Genomic DNA, 21459 nt, shown 5'->3' with positions numbered 1-21459 from the left:
ACTACAAAAAATGCAGTCAACGCACTCTTCTGAGTGAAAACAAATAGGTGAATCTATGCAATGCTTACATGTTGAATGGGATATTTAATGTGCGGGGAAACTCAAAGGTTGAAGAACTAGCATTTAGACAGTCTAACAGTGGTAAGTGGTAATCTTACCTCTTTAAACTCCATTACATTCTCACGAGAGACATGCTAATACAAACAAGTCAATCAGAGTTTGTGTTTAGCAAGATCAAGCTTAAAGGATAGTTTAAAATCCATTTATTGTTCTAAAGCATTTTTTTCCATTAACATGTTATACATTAGTGGATACTAACCATGATTCATGTAACAGTTTAGTTTGTTAACTTTTATATTATTTAACAACCAGAAGTTATTAATACAACTTTTAAAGTCTTACACAAAAAATCTTAAAACAGGCTTGGGTTCATTTTTGTAATTTTTATATAAAAACATTTTAGGCATCTCTTGAAAAAGAAATAAAGCAGGCATTTAAAGCTAGAAAACAAGTAATTCCAAATTTAGTTTGTTACAAAAGGTTTCAGCTTTATTGACAAATTATGGCAAACATATTTGACAAAATTATGGTTTCCTATTTAGAGAAGCTTACACATGGAACTTTAAGTGATTTTTTTAACAAATACAGGTTAAAACACTGAACAATTTCAGTTAGCTACATACATACAGTAGCTGCTTGTTTTCAACCCCATTAAAACAGCATTTAAAATTAAATTTACAAACTTAATATCGAGCATCTTAATCTAAACTAACATATATTAAAAAAGACAGGTTAAAACATCTTATCTACAGCTTGATTATTGTCTGGCTCGAAAAGAAAAAAGAAAAGATCATATTACAGTCTTTCAGCAACCCTAAACAGAAACTCAGCCTTAACTAGTATGTAGAGAGACTCAAGAGCTGTAACAGTATCATGCTTTTTAGTTACACACAGCAATGAATACAACCAACAGAACATCATCTTTGAATAGTTTATAGACAATGCTTGCCAAAGGTTTTTGTCTCTGTTTTTTTTTAAGTCCGTGTTATAAAATAATACTAATGCCAATGTCACGCCAATGTTATAGGAAATACAAGTAGTACATAGGATAATAATGAGCAGTAATTCCTAGGATAGAAAAGAAATGGACTATTACTTGTCTTGTTGCTGTTTATGTGGAGACCACAGGCTATTAATTGTCTTTGAGATGAGGTCACAGATGAGGAGGACCTTCAATATCTACCATAGGGGTGTTCCCTGTATCCCCCTCTGGCTGACCTTGGAGGTGGTGCCTTTAGGCTGGAACGGGTCGTGGCCCATTCTTCTTGTGCTAAAAACAGAAGAGAAAAACAAGTTTTGTAAATATCTAAAATTCAAAGAACAAAGGGATGCCACTGCTAATGGCCGTCAAAATTCTTGAGGGTTCTGGCGGAAAGCTTTAGAAAACGAAATGAGGATGGTGTTATCATCCACTTCTTTATCCTCCCACAAAAAAACTTACAGAAAACTAACCTACTTCTCTACACAGGAAACCTGTCTATCTTAGGAAGAAAAAAAAGCCTTACTCCTTCACTTTCAGCAGAGAATGAATAACTACTGTGTTGGCGGTACAGTCAGCTCTGGAAAAATCACTGCATTAGTCTGCCAGTTCAGAATTTATTTGATGTTTTGAGTTTCTAGTATTTAAGTTAAAGCAGAAATCCGAACAGCATTTTATGCAGTTGGTATGGTAACAAGATGAAGAGTTGAATAATGAAAAGATAAGAAAGATGTATTTGATTTTTAATTTCCATTTGAGACCAAAGAAAGAAAATAATGGAAGAAAAATGTGTAGAAGTGAAGCTACCATGAAGCAAGAGGCGATTTTACTTTGCAGTATCTTTAGAATACTTTTTCATATTTAGTGAATCAAATATGCTCAGGAAGAATAAGTTAAAAACTGTAAGTTTAGTTCAGTTTTTACAGTGCTTCTACAAATCTTCTTCTTCCTCCCTGACATGATATCTCTGGAATTTAACCATCCCAAAGGCACAATCAGTAAACTCCCTACAGTCCTGATCCAGCAGTTGAACCTAAAACTTGAATTATCTTCTAAATCAAACAGTAGGTCATCAAATTATTTCTGGTTTTGCCTTCCACTGACTTCAACTGATCACATTAGAGTGATTAAAGTGGAAATGCACAAGCTGTGGTGTATCATATCATGCCAGACTGCAGCATTGCTGGTATCTTGTTTTTGCTAATGACTGCTGACCATTGAAGCCACTAAGAAAATAAATATGTCAGGAGCCAAAAAACACCAAATGGTTAAATCAGGTATCAAATATTCCTTTTGCAAAAATATGTCTCTATGAGAAATGAAAATGTAAAACATAAAACACTGTTAAAATTCTGAAAGCTATTTCTTCTCTGCAAGATGTCTTCTCTGCAACTGCTCTTCATTATCTCATTGCCTTGAGGTATGAGGGGAATAGCAGCTGCAGAGCTAAAGCAAGTTCAGGCTAGCATGAATGGAGTGGGCATCTCTGGAAAAGATCTGGTAGCAGTTGATCTTGCTATGGAACAAGAAACACTCCTGCTGTGATTTTTTGATGCGCTCAATTTATTTTCTTTCTCTTTGAGTTCTTCAGGATGTTCTCTTATTGCAAATAAGGGGTTTTATGGTCATATGAAACCAAAGTTTGCTGTGGAAAGCTACTGCCTAGAGGGTTGAAGAAGTGGCAGCCAATATGATATGGTTCTAAATCCTCAGGTCTCTCATTCCTACAGGGAATAAGTTTCTGTATAGTGAATTTAAAAATCCTACATCTGCAGTATATATCATTACACCCTTTAAAAATGGCGTTTTGCTGTAAATTTTTTCCAGCTTCAGTTACCCTTTGCTCAAGTGTTACTACATTTGCAGAGAGGCCTTGGGGACAAGAAAGATTTATATGAAAAAGAAAAGCTTCATTTATATAAATGAGAATGACTGAAGTAGTAAAAAATATTCAGTAAATCTATAACACAAAGACAAGCCAATTTCGTGGTCCTTTTTAGTCCCCTCACCACTGTGCAGATTGGAGCACTTTCTTATAAAGGTGAAATGTACAGTCTTTTGGTAGTACTCATGCAGTAAAAAATGACTTTATATTAGCAACTGGAAGAAACTGCTTTTCCTTGACTGTTCATAAAACAAATTGCTCCTGTGACTGTACCAGCTTCTGATATGGAACAAAAAATGAATCATAATTTGTGGTACATGCCTCTTATGCTCTTTTTTTTCAGTAACACAGTGGACCTATTTCCTTGATTTCAAGCTTAAACAGCATCATTGAAATAAGAAGTGACTCCATAGCCAAAACAGATGTGGAAATTCTAGGACTACAGCCTTCGACTGGGAAAACTCTGGTGTGTACCCCACATACAGCAGTAAAGGTTTATACATTTATTGTGGAGAAAGCAAGATGATAGGAAGCAGCACTACCAAGAGAACCACACAGTGCCAGTACATTACTAAATGCAGCCACACGAAAAGAGAAATCAGATTGCTAGTGGTTTTCTCCTAGAGGGGTTTTTAAAGAACAGTCTTATACCTGCGTGCTAGTCATTACAGGTTTGATGACATGAAAGCTGATCTTTCAAGTCTTCCTTCCAGAACTCCAAGGTAACCTTTTTCTTTCAGCACCAAGGGAAGAAAGGGAACTCCTGAGAATGGAAATCTCTGTCTTTGGGAACAATCTTAAAAGGCTAGAGTCTTATAGACTATGTCAGCAGTCACACAGAGATTTAGGTAGCTCATTGGGTAGCAGAAGGGTCGAAAGTTTGACTACCAGGCTGAGTTTCACTGTCAGAACAGGAGAAAAGTGAGTGACCCTGGTCTTCTCTGAAAGACTGTGGCAAAAGGGGAAGGAAAGAGAGCATGGACATATTTCATCTTAAGAAAGTGACAAGTATTTCATCTTAAGAAAGTGGCATGTTAATGAAATGGAAACTGAGAGGCATTTCAGCTGAAGAGCAGGCAATAGATGTAGCTTTGGAGAGAGAAAGGTCCTTGGGAGAACTGCAAGAGACTGCCCAAGAGCTGAAGAAAGGTGCAGGGTGGTTGTTGTGTTCTAACGCTGATTCTTTTTCATTTTTTCTCATTCCTGGGAAGAACAACCCTGTCGAGTCTGACCTTCCTCTTCCCTCGGTGACATCCAGACTTCCATCCAGTCTTTCTGCTCTAGCAGACCACACTCATTCCCTGTCCTTTTCACTTTTGACAATCTCCAGTGCTATCAGGTATCAAAGACTATGGTTAAAAAGAAATCCACACAAGCAGCTTAACAATTGAAGGCAGAGGGTTCAGTTTTTTTTTCAGGAATTTGGTGTTATTGGCAACTTTGCCATTCTTATTTAAGAAGAAATAGCTTATGTTTTGCTTCCAGAATCTAAAAGTATAAGTTATTGCAGCATGATGGAAACTTAAGAGAGTTCATAGGTGAGGAATCTGAGAGTGCTTGGGCTGAAGGATTGCTTTGGGTGTGATAGTGTCATAGCTACTTTGCTAAGAAAGACATGTGAAGATACGGGCACAGCCCTTTTAATTACACTGCATATGTCTCCCAAACCTCTATATGCTCCTATGAATTGGTATTTGAAGCTCACGTTTAGGATATAAAATTAATTCTTATCATCACAGGCAATCAGCACCCTTGGTTTATGTCTGATTGAATTTGCATGTTAGTGTTTTTGCACTGCTTTTTATGGTTCAGATGGACTCATATTTACTTTACTGTGTTCACTGAGTTATAAAAATGATCCCAGTATTTATTACAGATATAACTTACACATTACTTGAGGCTGCCTTTAAAGATTATTTTTTGATCAACTGCTAGGAGAGTCAGATTGCAAAAAGATAATTTAATTTTTAACCTGATAAATTTCTTTGAATATGGGATCAAAAGAGTAACAGTTATAGCACAGAGATGGGTACATATGAAGTTGTTTCTTTCTTACTATTTTATCTATGCATTATTGAAAGCACAGAAAAATTCAGTGGTCTATCCATGTAGTGGTTATCATCACATGCAAAATGTCTTTATGTAAAGATTTGAGAAAATCACATATCTTTAACTCTTCATTTAGCATTCTGCAACCTTATAATGGAACTTTCCAGAATTTAATAAAAGTCTTTCAAATATGCAAAAAAGAAAAAATGCAATATCTAAAGGGCAGATCACAATAATGGATGAGTTAAAATAAAAATATATATTAATGGCATGTGATTTACACAGGAATATATTATCTCCTTACTATTTTTCATTTATAGTCATTGCTTAGTCCTGGTAATAATCAAGATCTGATCACTTTTTCTTCCCAGTAACTTATTTGACATCTGAATGTTGCCCACAATTACTGGGCACAGTTTTACAAATTTCTGGTCAATTGTTTTGGATAGGTGGTCAGGAAAAGAATAGAAAGAGCTATTCTGATTAGATAGTTAAGATGTATATAACAGCAAGTAGTGTAATGGTTCAATTTGATTTTTCATTTACCTTTTGGTGTTTTAGAAGCAGAAGCTGATTTTTATTCAGAATAAAACAGTTTTCTTTTCTGTGAGAAAAAAACCCCAAACTTTCACTGCATATGTGTGGAGAGAGCACACTGCACAGGAATTTGGATTATTTGTTCTTCTCCTTGTTTTCTCAGTGACCTTGCACAATTGTTCAATATTTTGTAGTATGGCTTCCTCACTGGTAGAATGAGACAAAAATACCTCTATCCCTGGGGTGTTCTGAGATGTAATTAATTGCCTGAGCAGTAAGAGAAAAGTGATATAGATGTGCTGAGCAGAAGACTCAACAGAAACCCAGAAACCAGACATAGCTTTAAAGTGAGAACTCTTAGAATGCCTTTCTTTAGACAATTCAATTTGTGCTGTATTTCTAGTAAGCCTCCATAGAAAGATGGATGGAGACAAAATACTACTTGCAAATGGTTGGAAAATTTGTCCCACAAAAGCTAATTGACTGAAGCTCAACTAAGTTTGACAAATCCAGTATTTCAGCCCAAAAATTCACACAGAAAAGGTAGCTGCACTTTTCTTGTGCCATAATTGGACAAGTATATATTATTTTATACAAAAATGCAAGAATAGATTTTTTTTTAAGGAGAACATGCACTTTTTTCAATCTTCTGGTCTCTTTTTGCTTATGCACAAAGTTTGCAAAATATACAGGATTTTCTGACTTGACATCTATGCATTTTATTATTTTGTGAGAAGTGACTCTTTCTACAGGATTTTCTGACTTGACATCTATGCATTTTATTATTTTGTGAGAAGAAGTGACTCTTTTGAATCACAAATGGTGCCCTTCTTATTTGAAATTTGGAGTTTTGTGAAGACAAGAAATGTTTTCAAAACACAGGCTCAAACCAATTAAGCTAGTTTATACCATTCTAAGTACTCTCTATTTTACTACACCTGCAATATGAAATATATACAGCTTAAAAACTAGAAATGAATGGAAAACCTTGTGGTTTAATAGTGTACTTGCTGAACATGGCCACAGCTCCTCAAAAAAGTCCACTACTGCCCCTATGCTTGATAGTACCTTCTCTTCAGGTGGGCTGACAATCTGAACTATGTGGCTGCTCCAAATTTGTGTAAGGGTTGAGAGCTTCCCTGGCTTAAACTGGTAGTGCAGGGTCCCAGAAATGCTGCAGCTGGCAGCACTGGAGCAGATAAGTGCCTGTGCAGTCCCCTCTCTCAGCCCTCCCTGCAGGTTCAGTAATGACAGCCAGGCTTGCAGTAGTGACCACCGGAGAAAATGATTCCTTAGAAGGCTCCAGCCACTTTTGTAGTGAGCACCTGCCACAGACAGGGAAGGAGCAGCATCAGAGTACACTGACAACTAGTCTGGGAAACTGCAATGCCAGGAGGAATAGGAGTCTTATCAGCGTTGCTGTGAGTGTGAATGTTGCAGTGTAGAAGGGGTTTCATTTTTCACTTATCTTCAGTAAAAATGAATTTTCTATTACTTTATGGTCATGCAACATGAAACATGCAGTGATATACTGCATCTGGAATTAAACAGATGCACATGAATATTACAGGACTTTTGTCTTAAGAGTCTCCAACTATACAGTTCCCATGGTGCAAGACATTGAAATTACCATTTGAAATGTTACATAGGAAAGTTTTGCATGATTTACTCATTCTTATTCTGTCATAGAAAATGATTTATAATTCAGAAGTAATAGAGGAAGCACAATAAGTTGCTATAAATTAAAACCAGTCTTGTGCTACATGCAGAATTTTTTTTTTCATTTTCGTAGCCTAACTGGACTACAAAAGTTTTAGGAGATACAGACAGTTAGAAGAATGTAATGAGTTTAAATACGGGACTTTCTAAAGAATCATAGTCTAATTAAAACATTGATTTGACAAAACAGCAATAACTCTAGTATCCCCACATTAGTCATCGTAGCTGAATTCAAAATGTGCCTCCTTCCCAGCAAACTTTCAAAATCATGCTCTTATGAAAATCATAAATCTCCTCTGAGGGAATAAATGCCACTGGAGATACAACTAAGGTGATTCCTCTAGTAAAAGAATTGTTAAAATTTTGCAGAAAATCAAGAAAATGCTTTTGTCAGTTCATTCTGTCCCACAGTAGGAATGCCACTATCAGTAAATATAGGAATGACTGAAATAGAAGATTAAAGGAGGGCAATTTATTTGGTGTATCTTCTGTCCATATGCAGTAGAAATCTTCATTGCCTCCTGTTTCCAGCCGAATAAAAAAATTGAGTGCTGTACAGGAAGACTCAGAAGCACTTCTGAGTTCCCAGGGCTGGGAACTGAGCATCTTCCTCATGCTCAGCAAGAGATCAGATGGCTCAATCAGCCCAAAATGAAGATGGTCATGCAGGGCCATGTCACACTCCTCAGAGCCATGGCACATGTAGCAAGGTTGTTAGCAGGGACAGTTTGGGGGCATCAGGATTCAGGTGCTGCATCAATATTAGCACAAGGTGCACACCAATAGGGATGAACTGCAGAGGAAAACAGCTGACTGAAGACCTGATATTCACAATACAGCTTCTACAGGTATTTGTCATTTCAGACTGGCCTAGTTTGAGCCTCTGGAAGTGAAATCTCACAAACAGTTAGGATTGCATCTTTTGCTTTAGTTTCAAACTAAAATTTATGTACTTTGAACCCACTCAGTGATGTGGAAAGAAGACCCATAAATGCAGACAACTGGTAAATCTGCTTCTAAGGAACACTCCTGCTCCTGTGCTAGTATAGAAACACCCATGATGTGCTAAACAGCCAACCAGGTGCTCTGTCAAGACACCACAAAAACTCCACCAAAATGGTACAATTGCACCTCTACTGCCTAATTAATAATAAGATATATTAGGAAGTGGTTGGAAAGTCACATCCAGAGAGTAGTGGTGAATGGCTCAGAGTCCTGATGGACATGAGTGACAAGTGGTGTCCCTCAGGAGTCCGTACTGGGACCAGTGTTATCTGACACCTTCACTAATGACAGAGGCCAAGGGATCGAGTGCACCCCCAGCCAGTCTGCAGATGACACCGAGCTGAGTGGTGCTGTTGACACACCTGAAGGACAGGATGGCATCCACAGAAACAAGGACAAGCTCCAGAAGTGTCCCAGGGGAATCTCATGCAGTTTAACAAGACCTGGTGCAAGGTTGCACCTGGGTCAGGGCAATCCCTGGCATCATTCCAGGCTGGGGATGAGCAGGTCAAGAGCAGCCCTGATGGGAAGGACCTGGGGGTAGAGGAGAGGCTGGACATGAACCATGGCCTTGTGCACTCATAGTCCAGAAATCCAACTGGATCCTGGGCTGCACCAAAAGCAGTGTGGTCAGCAGGGTGAGGGAGGTAATCTTCCCCCCTGCTCTGCTCTGGTGAGACCCCACCTGCAGGGCTGCATCAGCTCTGGGGTCCTCAGCACAGGAAGGACACAGACCTGTTAGAGCAAGCCCAGAGGAGGCCAGCAAGATCATTAGAGGGATGGAGCAGGTCTCCTATGATGATTAAATAATTGCAGCCTTTCAGTATCTGAAAGAAAATTACAGGGAAAATGGCAAGGGACTTTTTACAAGAGCATGTAATGACAGAGGAAGGGGAAATAGCTTCAAACAGAAAGAGAGCAAGTTTAGATTAGAAACTGGGAAGAAACTACACTGTGAGGGTTGTGAGGCAATGGGACAGGTTGCCCAGAGAAGTTGTGACTGCCCTATCCATGGCAGCATTCAAGGCCAGGCTGCATGGAGCTCCGAGCAACCTGGTCCAGTGAAAGGTGTCTTCATCCATGGCAGGTGGGTTGAAACACCATGATCCTTAAGGTCTTTTCAAACCCAAACCATTCTATAATTTTATTATTCATTCCATGATGATTTTGAGACCCAGACACCAAGGAAAGTTTTCTTTGGTATGTTGCCTTAATATTTTCTAGGAGACACCAAATGTATACACTCAGATGATATAAATGAAAAATTGGTGTACATTAGTAAGACTTTGTTAATTACTGTTGGTAAAGACATTGTAATCACAAGCCATGTGAAGTCAAACACTGTAATGATGAGAATCAGACCTTCATCTCTTACATCTGGAAATCAGTCACTATGAATTATTTGAGCACTTGATTTCTTACATTTGAATATTTAAATGAGACTTGGGGCTAGAAAAAAATAGGGCAAGAAATCCTTAGCATGCTAAGCTTAATGAATATCAGGACCAATGATCTACAATGCCAAAGTTATTAAAAATGAGAAAGAACCTTGGACTCAACAACTGAAAAAAAACCTCTTATCTCCATCTGCACAGGAATTGGTATGAAGTGATATTTCAAAATTCACAAGTATTTTCTCTGAGTACATGTGACATGGCTTCATTTGACTTTGTCATTGCCATAGAGAGTTTATTTCACACTAGGGTGGCAGTTCCTTGATTTCCATGACATGAGCATGTTTATGTGTTTTAATGAAGTATGAGAATTCATGTCCCCTAAGGTAACATCTCTTCAATCAAGCTCTTTTTATCAGAATTCTAGAGGTTTGAACCCTCCATACATGCTTTCCTCCACTAATTTCATCCTGATATACTTACTTTTACTTGTTCAGCAGAAACTATTATTGCTATTGTAGAAAAAATTAATTTACTAAATGAAACACCTTTTAGGACAAACAGAGAATGAAAAAATAAACAATATAATAAAAGAGTAGTGGAATATTGCTGTACATTTTTAGCTGTTACCTATAAAGGCCTATAAAGAATTTGTTTGTGAAGTGCCATCTCCGTAGAGGACTACTCAGTAAACTAATTGCTATAACAATTACAAAGCTCTTATATGGAATGACTGGCAGGGAATTATTTGTGAAATAGTTAAATCATTGTGACAGCATTTTACAACTTAAATGATGTCTTACATTAAAAGCAATTCCACCAAACAGTTACACGCTCCAATTTTAATTAAAAATTGAATTATCCTAAAACCAAGTACCCAGTTCTTTACAACTCCCTAATGCTAAACTGGAGTAGAGTAAGCATCAAAAAAAACCATGGTCATTTAAGAAAATCTAAACAGCTGAAAATTTTTGGTGAAGACAAAAAATATTTAAATAATGTCCCCTTAATGCAGAGACATGCAGTAAAAGCCTTGCAAGGTTCTCCTGAAAAGCAGCAGTAACGTGACTGGAGTTCATTTATGTCTTCCCTCTTTGTATAGGTGCCAAGCTACAGATTAAACTTTCTAACTCTTGCCTAAGGCCTTTGGCAGATGGTGTTATCCTAATTTAATTGTGGTGGTTTAGGAGCTTATAGACTTCAACCTATCCTTTCACTCTCTGTCTAGGGTTTCTGCTTTTTCAGTAGTAGCACAAGAAGTCTGAGTGTACTGGTCTTTCAGATACTGCAGTTCTTGACCTGACATAAAAACATAATGGCCATAATTTTCAGGAAATACACAAGGCAGGATATGCACCAGGCTGTGAACTGTGGCATCTGACAAGAGGCACACTCTCAGTACTGTGGCAGTCTCCCTTTGGAAGCAGGGGTCGAAGCCACTGGATCATTCTGCAGCCGCAACCAGCAGAGCTCACTGCTGGAGTCTCCAGCCTTGGGAGAGCTAAGACAGAAAGAGCCACTGATAAACAAAGTTTGGAATGCTCTGATCAGTACAAGGGCAAAACAGGATTCAGATTAATAAAAAAAACAGTAAAGCAGGTCGGTGTAATGACTTCTTGGTTCTGCCTTGCCTGTAAGTCATATATTCTTCTCTGTTATCTCTCTAATGTGGCCTAACACAACACAGCGCTTGACTCAAAAATGCTGCTTCCTCTAAACAGGGAAAAGGAGAAAGAAATGAGAACATTAATTGATAACAAAGGGCTTTTTATTTACAGTGGTCCTTTCCAGGGAAGATGCTTTTTGGAGTTGGGTATCACATTACATACAGGCAGGAAAGATTCTTAGTTACCAAACTTTAGGCGTACATTTTATCTTAATCAATTTGTAAGACAAATCATTAAACTCATGTTTTCACTAGTTATTTCTTCAGATGACAACAGTGCCAGAAGGGAAATCACAAAATTACTAACATATGATGACAGCAAAGAATATAAACCTTTTGTTCATAAATTAATCCAATTTCATGCCTTCTCCCTTAAAACATAAGCATCAAGTTAACATGACACCATTACCTTAGTTTAGACTTATCTGCAGGCATCAAAACCTTCAGTGACAGAAGTATCATAAATTTTTGTTGTGTGTGATTAGAGGGGAGGATGTTTTACATTTTTGAAAATTTGTACAGTACTTTAAATGACTGGTCTTTTGTTTTTAAACTGGCTTCTAAAAATATTTCTTTACCACTCACATGAAGAAGCCTGTAAGGGCCACATTCCCAAGATTTTCAGGCATATGTCCCAAATTTATGTTCCTCAGCCTGGAACAGCAATCTTCAAAATTCTCAAGCAGTAGCTGCATAATCCTGTTCTTATAAAAAAATTGTAGGATCTCATCATTCCTGAGTACTGTATTTCCATGTGCTCAGAGACTGCTGCAGGGAATGCTTTGAAGTGTCTCTACTTTGATCCTTCTGAGAGACTGGGTGACAAGCATGTCAAATGACAACACAGCTTAAGTGTCTAACTTCATCAGGGGGTTCTGTACTGCACATTTTCATTCATGGAACATCCCTTAGTCATGGGAAGCAGTGTGATTCTACATACATCCCTGATCTTCCTATTGTCTTGGGAGATGCCATGGCTGGATTTGGAGGGGATGGAATTCTTATGAACCTTCATAAAAGAAACTGAGCAAGGAGTTAAGGCAGTTAAGTCATGGATTTTACAGCAGTGAATACTGTTTAGGAATCTATCTTGCCCAGCTTATGACAAGTGACTTAGATTCTTCCTTGGTTTGTACTTCCATCTAACCAAAGATATGTGAACTTCCTGAGAATTAAATGGTGTTCAGGTGGGCTCTGCTCTGAAACACTCCTCTAATTTTCGGAACCATACTGTGTAAAATCCATAAATACATAAATCTTATGATATTCTGAGGAAATAGTTTCCCCAATCAGAATTCTCCACAAGTTCTTTTAAAAGGAGCAGAGAAGAACCCATGAGATGTAAACCACCTGCAACTTCTCAGGAGTACAGACAGCAAGGAAAGTCATAGCAGGCAGCTCATATAGGAGTACTATTGTGCTCTATACTTAAGAAGCTACAAAGAACTCTATTTTATACTTTAAAAAGATTCTAAGTATGAAGCAGCATTATTATTTCATTGAATCTACTTCATGAAAAATGAAAAAAAACCTTCTCAGGATTGAAAACTGTCCTCCCTAAAGGTAAGTTGGAAGCAAGAGGATGCACAGAAGAAAGTAAAAAAAAAAAAGCCAAGCTAGTAAATTTTTGATAATTTAGATATTGTTATTGAAAAGGATAAGAGAGAAAAGATAAGTTGTTGCACAAAACACCTAAGAGTTGACAACAAGACTATATTCATGTACCATTTGTCTGTGGTCTTATTCAGAGATTGGGAGAATTTTGAATTACAGAGGTGTGCCAGAAAGAATTGTAAAGGAGGAATATAGCCTTGTTATGGAAGGCAAAACAAGGTGTGAAATTGAACTGAAATGAAAGAAAAACTTGACTTCTGCAGGATGGTGAAAAATGAAGGGGTTGCTGATTTAATACAGTGGGATGGATTCACGAGTAACTCACAATGAGTTACAAAACATCCTGAAAAAGTAGGGAACTGGAGAGACAGAATTAGGGTAAAGTTAGGTGAGGATGAGAAGAGGTGATAGATCAAATACAGAGAGAACATCAATGTATGCAGAAAGAACTCAAAAACTGAGGAAGTTAAGCACATATTCTATAGCTCTATAGCTCTGTGTACTCAGATTGCCTCCTCAGATAAATAGTGGTGACCTGGGAATGACAGAAGTTCCTGCATGTGTTTCTAGGGCATGAAATTGGCAAATTTACTAATCTCCTAAGCAGGTGAAGCAAGAGCAGCATAAATACTTATATAAATGTATCTACTATCAGGAAGTAGCAAAATTGCAATCTGAAATATTATTCAACTTTAAGTTTATTCCAGGTGATTGATAACACTCAGATCTTTGTATGCAAATGCCAACTCAGAAAACAGTTCAAGCAAAAATTAAAGCAAATCCACAGTTATGAGCCATGTATTTTAAGTCTAGCAAAAGGAAACCCAGGCATATTGGGTTTGTTTCAGCTGCTGAATGGAAAACAAAAAAAAAAAAAACGAGCTTCATGCAGAGCATAAACTTAGTCATGATGCCACTCTGTGAACACTTTGTAAGCCTCAGCTAATTAGTCCATTCAAAATCCCTGCTGGGAAAACAAGTAATATTCTTCTAGTTTTACAAATGAGGGATTGGAAGGAAAGTGACACTACTTTAAATGTCTTGCCCAAACACATGGAGATTCAGCATGGTGGAGTGTAATTAAAAGTGAAACAGTGAGTAATTTTCACTGCTGAGCTCAGACTATTCTTTTCTGCATTGCCTAAAAGCTTAGGAGTTCATTCAGGACAGCAGTGGAGAGGGGATCTGTAGATGGGAGGAAGGATCTTCCACTACAGCTATTAAAAATGTATGTGCAAAAAGGAAGCAAAACAAAGGGTAACTGAACCACTCACACTGACACGGATAAGCTATTATTATTACTTGCCTAGCATTGAAAATGTGCTTGACTGCACATTGTATCGTCCAAATATATTGTGAGAACTGATTGTACAAAAAAATAAGTTATTTCTGATTATGCAATGCAATCATTTTGACAACATCTCACTAATGTCTATTTCTGTACCAATACAAAGGAAACTGCAAGTTAGCATTAGTGACATTTGCTTCACAGCTGCATGAATAGAATTATTTATTTCAAGCAGCAACACTTATATTACCCCTTAGTGTAACTTTCATTTGCAGCATCATTTCCAGCAGCTCTCATTTTCACAATTCTGTGGAAGTCACTATGTAGACTTGGGATACTTCAGAAGTAGTAAATCAGGCATTAAAGCTCTGCTGAATATTAGGGTTACTCTTTAAGCTGACTTGTTATTTCAATGAAAATCTCTGAGTGAGATTTACTGTGCCACCTGATACAAAGTACTGATAATTATGAATAGGAAAACATGGTCTACACACCAGTTATTGAAATATATCACTAATAGCAAACAACAGATCTGAAAAATGATTTGTACTCAGGGGAGTTTCTCTTCCTTTCGCTTCTCTTCCTTTCACGCTCCCTGTACTCATGAGGTGGAGCTGCTCCAGCTCAGACACAGACTCGGTGGGGAAGTGCAAAGACTACAGCCCCTCCCTCTGCTCACACTGCCTAGTGTGGCATGAGATACTCCTTAGTCTTGGTGCAGGAGGGGTTCCCATGGTGATACAGCACCCTCTCCTTCTTTCCACTTTGATTAAGTCTGTATTTCTAAATCTCACCAACCTTGCTAGTTGAAATGATGCACATGACAACAGCAGATGCATAGTATTGTTGTTAAATTAAGCAGACTGAAATTTAACACTGTGAAAGATATTCAAACACCAACAGAAAGTTTTGTGTTGCTGCTAAACTGACCAGCGACTGTGAGTAACTGGCTTTGAAATTTTGACTGAAATTCATTAGTCCAATTTTCTGGTCCTATGTCAAAACTCACCCTAAAGTTACACAAATCTATTTTGTTTGGTCTTTGTAAAATGAGAGAAATAAAGTGTATGGAAGTAATTTCTGAATTGCCAGTGACGGATACTTTCCTCTGATTTCACACATTTGCAGAAGATAGAAGAGACCTTACCGTAGCTGTCATAAGCCTCTTCACTTGTTCCGTGACCATAGTCATAATATTCAGGCACACTGTAACAGATTCAGATAGCCATGTCACTATTATCATAACAACTCAAAACAAAAACACAGCTCACAAAATAAAAGCCATTTTTACACTTTGACATGACAGCATAGTCCAGCTAGTTTCAGGCACAGGGAATATTTAAAGATATGAAAGAAAATGTATCAGTGACAATAAAAGCTGTTGTACAGTACATAACATTTCTTATCTACTCAGCATAAAAACCAAATTTGATTCTAAATATGTAAACCTAGAGACGTGACAGACTGAGATAAATTCTATCTGCAAATTTAGGTCTGAAAAAAGACCTGATACCATGATACAGTGTATCATTCACTGCTATTAAACCATCCTCATTTACCTGTAATTCTAAACACTTATGTGTTACCAAACTCAGTGCAGTATGACTGTATGGTGTGGAACCTGTAAACTACTTTACCAAAAACAATGACAGGCTTCCAGCTTTGATCCTGAAGACGAAGGATGTTCCCACTGCCTGTAGAGAGAAATTTGATTCTCCACAGCCTTTTTCCTTACGTGGTTATTGGACACCAATGGAAAGTTTTATACAGTGATCAGTAAAACACAAATTGAAATAAACGAGGGTCTAAGTGCAAAATCACACTTAACAGTCTCAAACTCACTTTCCACTGTTTTCAAAAATTATGTATGGTCATATTAACATGTTATCAAAATATTTCAGATAATGGTTACATCCTGGCAATCAGCAATTCCCAGCTATTATGTGGAGAGGCCAGCCAAAAAAATTCAGCCTCTGAGACACAAATGGAAAGGGAATTGTTCACATTTTTGCTTCACTGCTATTATTACTTATAGTTTGCATTGTGTTTTTGGTACCTGGTACCAAATTCAAGATCAGGCTACTTCTATTCTCAGGTAACATGTAAACATACAAGAATCAGTCTCTGCCCAGAAAAGTCTGTGAACTCCATGAACTCCACTAGAATGTATTTCTTCAATCTGCAGTGAATAAAACAGAAAATATAACACTTTCTCTGTTGATAATTTTTAGTTGTTGTTACTTCTGCTTCTTTTTTCCTGGACACTGTGTGAGATAGAGTCTTGCAAAATGAACAGAAGCAGGCAAGAAGCTCAATAATGCTATAATTTTAATATTATTGCTCAGGCCATTTTCCATATTGGATTATTGTTTTAAAAATATTAGTTTACACTTGAGAGAGAAGCTTAGTTGACAGTGAATTGCAAGTAGAAATATTTCAGAAGTGCAATAGAGCTAAACAAGCAATCTGTAACAATTATTTCCTTAACCTAATTTTAACTTTGCTCACAAACAGCCTGTAACCAGATTTTAAATTTCTTGAACTTAATGGCTATCCATAACTATTATTGGAATAATTTCTGAGAATGATTCATGTTCTCTATCTCATTCACTTCACGTATCCGATAACTGACAGTCAACCTGTTTTGACTTGGGTCCTGTCACCTCCTGAATGGCTGGGGATAGCTCTCAGAGTTTTTGGCTACAAATATCCATTGCTCTGGTTTTTTTTTTTTTGTGTGTTTTTTGTTTGTTTGTTTGTTTTTTTTTTTTTGTTTGTTTTTTTTTTGTTTTTTTTTTGTTTTTAACTGAAAATGTAACTATAATTGTGTGCATTAATTCAGTGGTTAGTCGGAAGTCATTCATGTGAGTGAATTACAATGACACCAGATCTTAGAGAGGTGAAATTCATTTGCTAAAGCAGTTGCAGAAAATAGACATAAGAATAACATGAATGAAATTAAGTTAACACTTCAATGAAGACTTTTCCCAACGGCAACTGAGCTCTATAGGACACAATCATTGTCAAGACTTCCCGGATAGTGGAAACCATCCAGCTATTTGAAAATTCATCATCTAAATATACAAACGATGCAAGAAACCAACATGAAGAATATATCTTTTATTGGTAGAACACAATATTCACTCTGTACTATTTTGCAATTATTTTAGTAGCCAATTAAATGAAATTACAGGATTATGTAAGGTGAAGTAAAGCACTGCAGCATCAGGGTTAAAACATTTATCCAGTCATAGCCACAAATCTTAGACATAAGAAATGACTTGTACTGTTCAGAACAGACACATGACATACCACCCAGCTCTGGCAGACAGCCATATGAAAAACTAATTTTAGAAGCTGCATTTTGACAAATTACCTGCTTTCCTGGCTAGAGGAGGGTGTTGGACTAGTGAGTGGTGCTAAAAGACAAGAAACACAAGAACTCCTATCTTCTGCCAGCAGATAAGATGCTAATACTTCTTCCTGATAGGTTTTTGCAAACCAAAGCAGCTGCCTCCAAAGGTTACCTCTAAAAGGAGGCCAATCCAAAGGCCACTAACTTATCAACAGCAATCCTGCTTTCAGTGATCACTGATGAGGGCCTTGAGCTATTAGCCATCAACATAACATCCAGCAGAACACAAGACTTGCAAGAGCAGGTAAAAGATTCATTGCTATATTGTTGGTATTGTATGCTTTTATTTGAGAAAGAAACATACAATCACAGAGATAATATGGATGCGAGATAAAAATCCTGCAGTGAACATTCTGAACTGAAATACACTATCAACACAATACTAAGTTAATACACAAACAATCACAAAATAAGCAACAATCTGTATTACAACTATAAAAAGGAAGTAATTTGTTACACACTGTGTATTTGATGTCTGTGAGCATAATACTTAACACACTCCTGAAAATACGTAATTCATAACACAATACATGATTGTCATCTTAGTCTTCCAACTTTATTTCCCTGAATATAGCATCTTTTTTCATAGATTTGAGCCAAAATGGCATATCAAATTCCTTGCCAACTCATATTGAAAAGTGTTTTGAAGAAAATGTAAGTGAATAAAACTTATTTCTTACTATGAAATACCAGACTTAAACTCAAATTTTGTGGGCTAGACTGCTTATCCATTCATCTGCTTTATTTTAAACCTCTCTGAACAGTCACTATAATCTATTACATGCATTTAGTTGTAGACATTTTCCTCCTTGTTTTACAGCAAAGTAAACAATGGGCGATATTTATAAAAAAATATGTGATAGATTATGCTTTACAAACATCATGTTCTTTTTTTAAAAATTACTCAACTACAGAGAGAGGTAGTTCCATTTGCATTATGGCCAGCTGAGAAGGAAGCAATCAGCAAATGCATTCAGCATAAATAATACTTGTTTATATAATTTTATAGTTCTCAGACTGTTCCTGGAAAATACAGTGATCATGAGCTCTAGAAACCACTGATTCTCTTGGCAGCGCTAATTGGAAACAAAACACCATTATCTATCATTAGCATTCATTACTTTCAAGCAACATGAAGTGTAATTTACTTAAAGTACATGCACCCACCTGAAAGCAGGATGCAATGCATTTTATAAAGCAGACAGGATTAACACATAACTGACTTTTAAGCTTTTACTTCACTATACTTTAACACCATATTTCTGAAACATAGAGGTCTTGATATACTATGACTTACACTTTAGGAACCTTCCACAGGTAGCACTCATGGAAAAAATTATATACACAGGGGTATGTATCTTAGAAGTAGTTAATTTGATTTGTATATGAGAAACTCTGATGTTATTTTTCTTTATAAGAAATATTTACAACACAGATATATGACCCTGTCCTAATTCCTATTCTGTGGCCAAGGAGATTACATATACTGGAAATCTTCATAATCATAAAGTTAAAAACAGAGCTATTTATGCTCTGTCTTTAACTTTTCATTTTGGTTAATACTTTTGAACATGTTCATTTTAAATTTGAAAATCAAAGTTTCCATGAACAGTGATCTGTTCTCTCTCTTCATGCTGATAAAGCTGGATCAGTTTCCAAAAAAAAAAAAAACCCAAACCCAAACCAGCACAAGACGCTTGCTTTTGAGAGATAAGGGTCCTTTAGTGCCTTCCAAACTGTGTTATCTAGGGATCCTATGATATGATGAAGGCTCAAGTACAGAGACTGTATCTTTTAACCTCTCATTAACTGGGACTTTTTCAAATTGGTATTAGTGCAAAAAAATGAATTCCAGTTTGACTGCGTCAACACCCATGGGAAGCTCAAAAGCCTGTAGAGAACAGCACTTTAAAGTGGTTTAGGATGAGAACCACAAATAAAAGTGTTAAGATTGAAGCCACAAAAGCCTGACTCTTGGGTCAACAAGCTACCCAAGGGAAGCGTGATGCTCACCACTCAGAGGTCACTGGGGTTAGGTACAGGAAAACATGACATTAATGAATAGACTGCATTAGCCTTTGATCAACCTCTTCCTGCATCTGCAGGAAGCTGCTGGCGAGAGACCCTGGCTTATCAATATTTCCATCTGGCTCCCTGGCTGCTCTTACAGCTGCAGTAATACAAGGCAGCAGAACATTGCAAGAACTGAAGAGTAGAAGTACTTCTTGTTCCCTTGTGCTCTTTGGTCGTGTGCGGGTTTTTTTGTTTTGTTCTTCCTTTCTCTCTTTTTGTTCTTCAGGTTTTTTTCTGGGGGTAAGGATGCATCTAATCTTTTATTCTCAAGTGTGGTTGCAGACACACAATGGGCTCTCTAAAGCCAAAGCAGAAAGGTACAAGAAAGAGTTTATCTTCTTTAAACATCACTAATGAGTGAATCGGTACAGAAGCATGTTCTGTAGTCTATCTTAAAAGACCCTAAGAAATGGAAAGTCTTTCAGTAAGACTGGTTAATTTAGATTTAGCAGATCATATTTCCCTGTAAAAACATTTTTTCTCCCCTAATGGTACTTTTTAACTGATAGAGTATATGTTAGTATAAGAGTATTTTATTGGGAAATGTTTGGGAAGAAGCTGGCCAATTTAGAGGCTTTTGATAAATCACTGGAACTACAGCACTGCCATTAGATAATAATTAGGCCTCTTTTGTGAAATACATTAATTGATTCAAACTAGAAATTCAGCCACTGAAGTTCCACAGTTCAGACTCATAATGAAATAGGCTAAAACCTTGTTCACTAGCCTTTGAAGAAGTAAAAATAATTTGAGATACTTCCACCTTTGTGTTGTAGAGATCAACAATGTGAGACTGAACCAGTATTGTGGAAATCTCTGAGGAGGGATTTCCAGCCTTTGACAGTTTGCAATCAGCATCTACACATGGGTACAGATAAATGAACCTTTATCACTCCTTAGAGATATATCCCATGGTTACCTTTAGACAAGATTCTTGAGTCAAGCTAATGTCCAGGATAGCTCACAAGGACCACTAGAAGTAGGATTTAATATTTTAGAAGTGGGATTCAATATTTTAGACAAGTCTCTTTTTCACATCCTCAAACGGATTCTGTGTACTCTTGGTCTAAAATTATCTCCTTCTTTCTCTCTATAATTTCTGTTCAGTAATCTTTGGCATTTCCAACTTCCAACACCAATTACTTGTACAATCAAATATTCAGTTCCTGTGCTGACAAGATGCAGTCTAATGTTACTGCAGTTGTTTTATGTAAGACTGTGTTTGTAAAGCTTCTCCCTCCTACACGAGGGAGGGAGCCAGCAGGATTTAACACACAGCTGGCCATGAAAGAAAAGCTGTTTGCACAAAGCAGTGTACCTCTGCCTGGAAGAGAGGTGAGCAAGATCTGCACTCACACGAATTATAACATATGAAATTTTTACAAAATAATATCTCATAGTGGAAATGTGTAAATAAAGAAAGAATCATTCTAGGAATCTGAAACTTACTGGAACATTTTTACTTAATAGAGCATTGTATCTATAGGGAAGATGATAAATCTTTTGAATATAGGAACTTAAAAGATTCAGTCTTAAATCACAAATATATTCCTTTACTCAATACTTCTTTAGAATGAATGGAATACTATGGTGAGCATTTTAGTGGATAAAGTCTCCCTTTTTCTGAAAGCTCAATTTTGATTGTATCTCATATTTTTAACAGAGGATAATATCGCCATTACCATGCTCCTTTTAGATTTAGTACCTTACAACATGCCTGAAGTTAAACTAGATTCAACTGTGTCCAGCATTTTTGTATTTTTGATTTTGTGCTA

The 21459-nt window shown here is 36.9% G+C and overlaps 1 protein-coding gene across 1 annotated transcript in view; it reads right to left on the bottom strand.

The window, feature by feature from the left end:
* Window positions 1–256: 256 nt before the first annotated feature.
* The window catches only part of KHDRBS2 (KH RNA binding domain containing, signal transduction associated 2), a 254207-nt gene continuing 233004 nt past the window's right edge, over window positions 257–21459 (bottom strand). Inside the window, exons 8-9 of the mRNA XM_041410578.1 lie at window positions 15344–15402; window positions 257–1330 (exon numbers count right to left, since the gene is read on the bottom strand). Of these exons, the coding sequence (XP_041266512.1) occupies window positions 1233–1330; window positions 15344–15402 (157 nt within the window). The 3' untranslated portion in view covers window positions 257–1232. The remainder of the gene's footprint in view (window positions 1331–15343; window positions 15403–21459) is intronic.

The sequence above is a fragment of the Onychostruthus taczanowskii genome, unplaced genomic scaffold (assembly GCF_017590055.1).
Source record: "Onychostruthus taczanowskii isolate IOZ18803 unplaced genomic scaffold, ASM1759005v1 scaffold33, whole genome shotgun sequence".
Taxonomy (NCBI): domain Eukaryota; kingdom Metazoa; phylum Chordata; class Aves; order Passeriformes; family Passeridae; genus Onychostruthus; species Onychostruthus taczanowskii.
The sequence above is the reverse complement of the archived record's forward strand: the minus strand, read 5'-3'. Positions and strand labels throughout refer to the sequence as shown.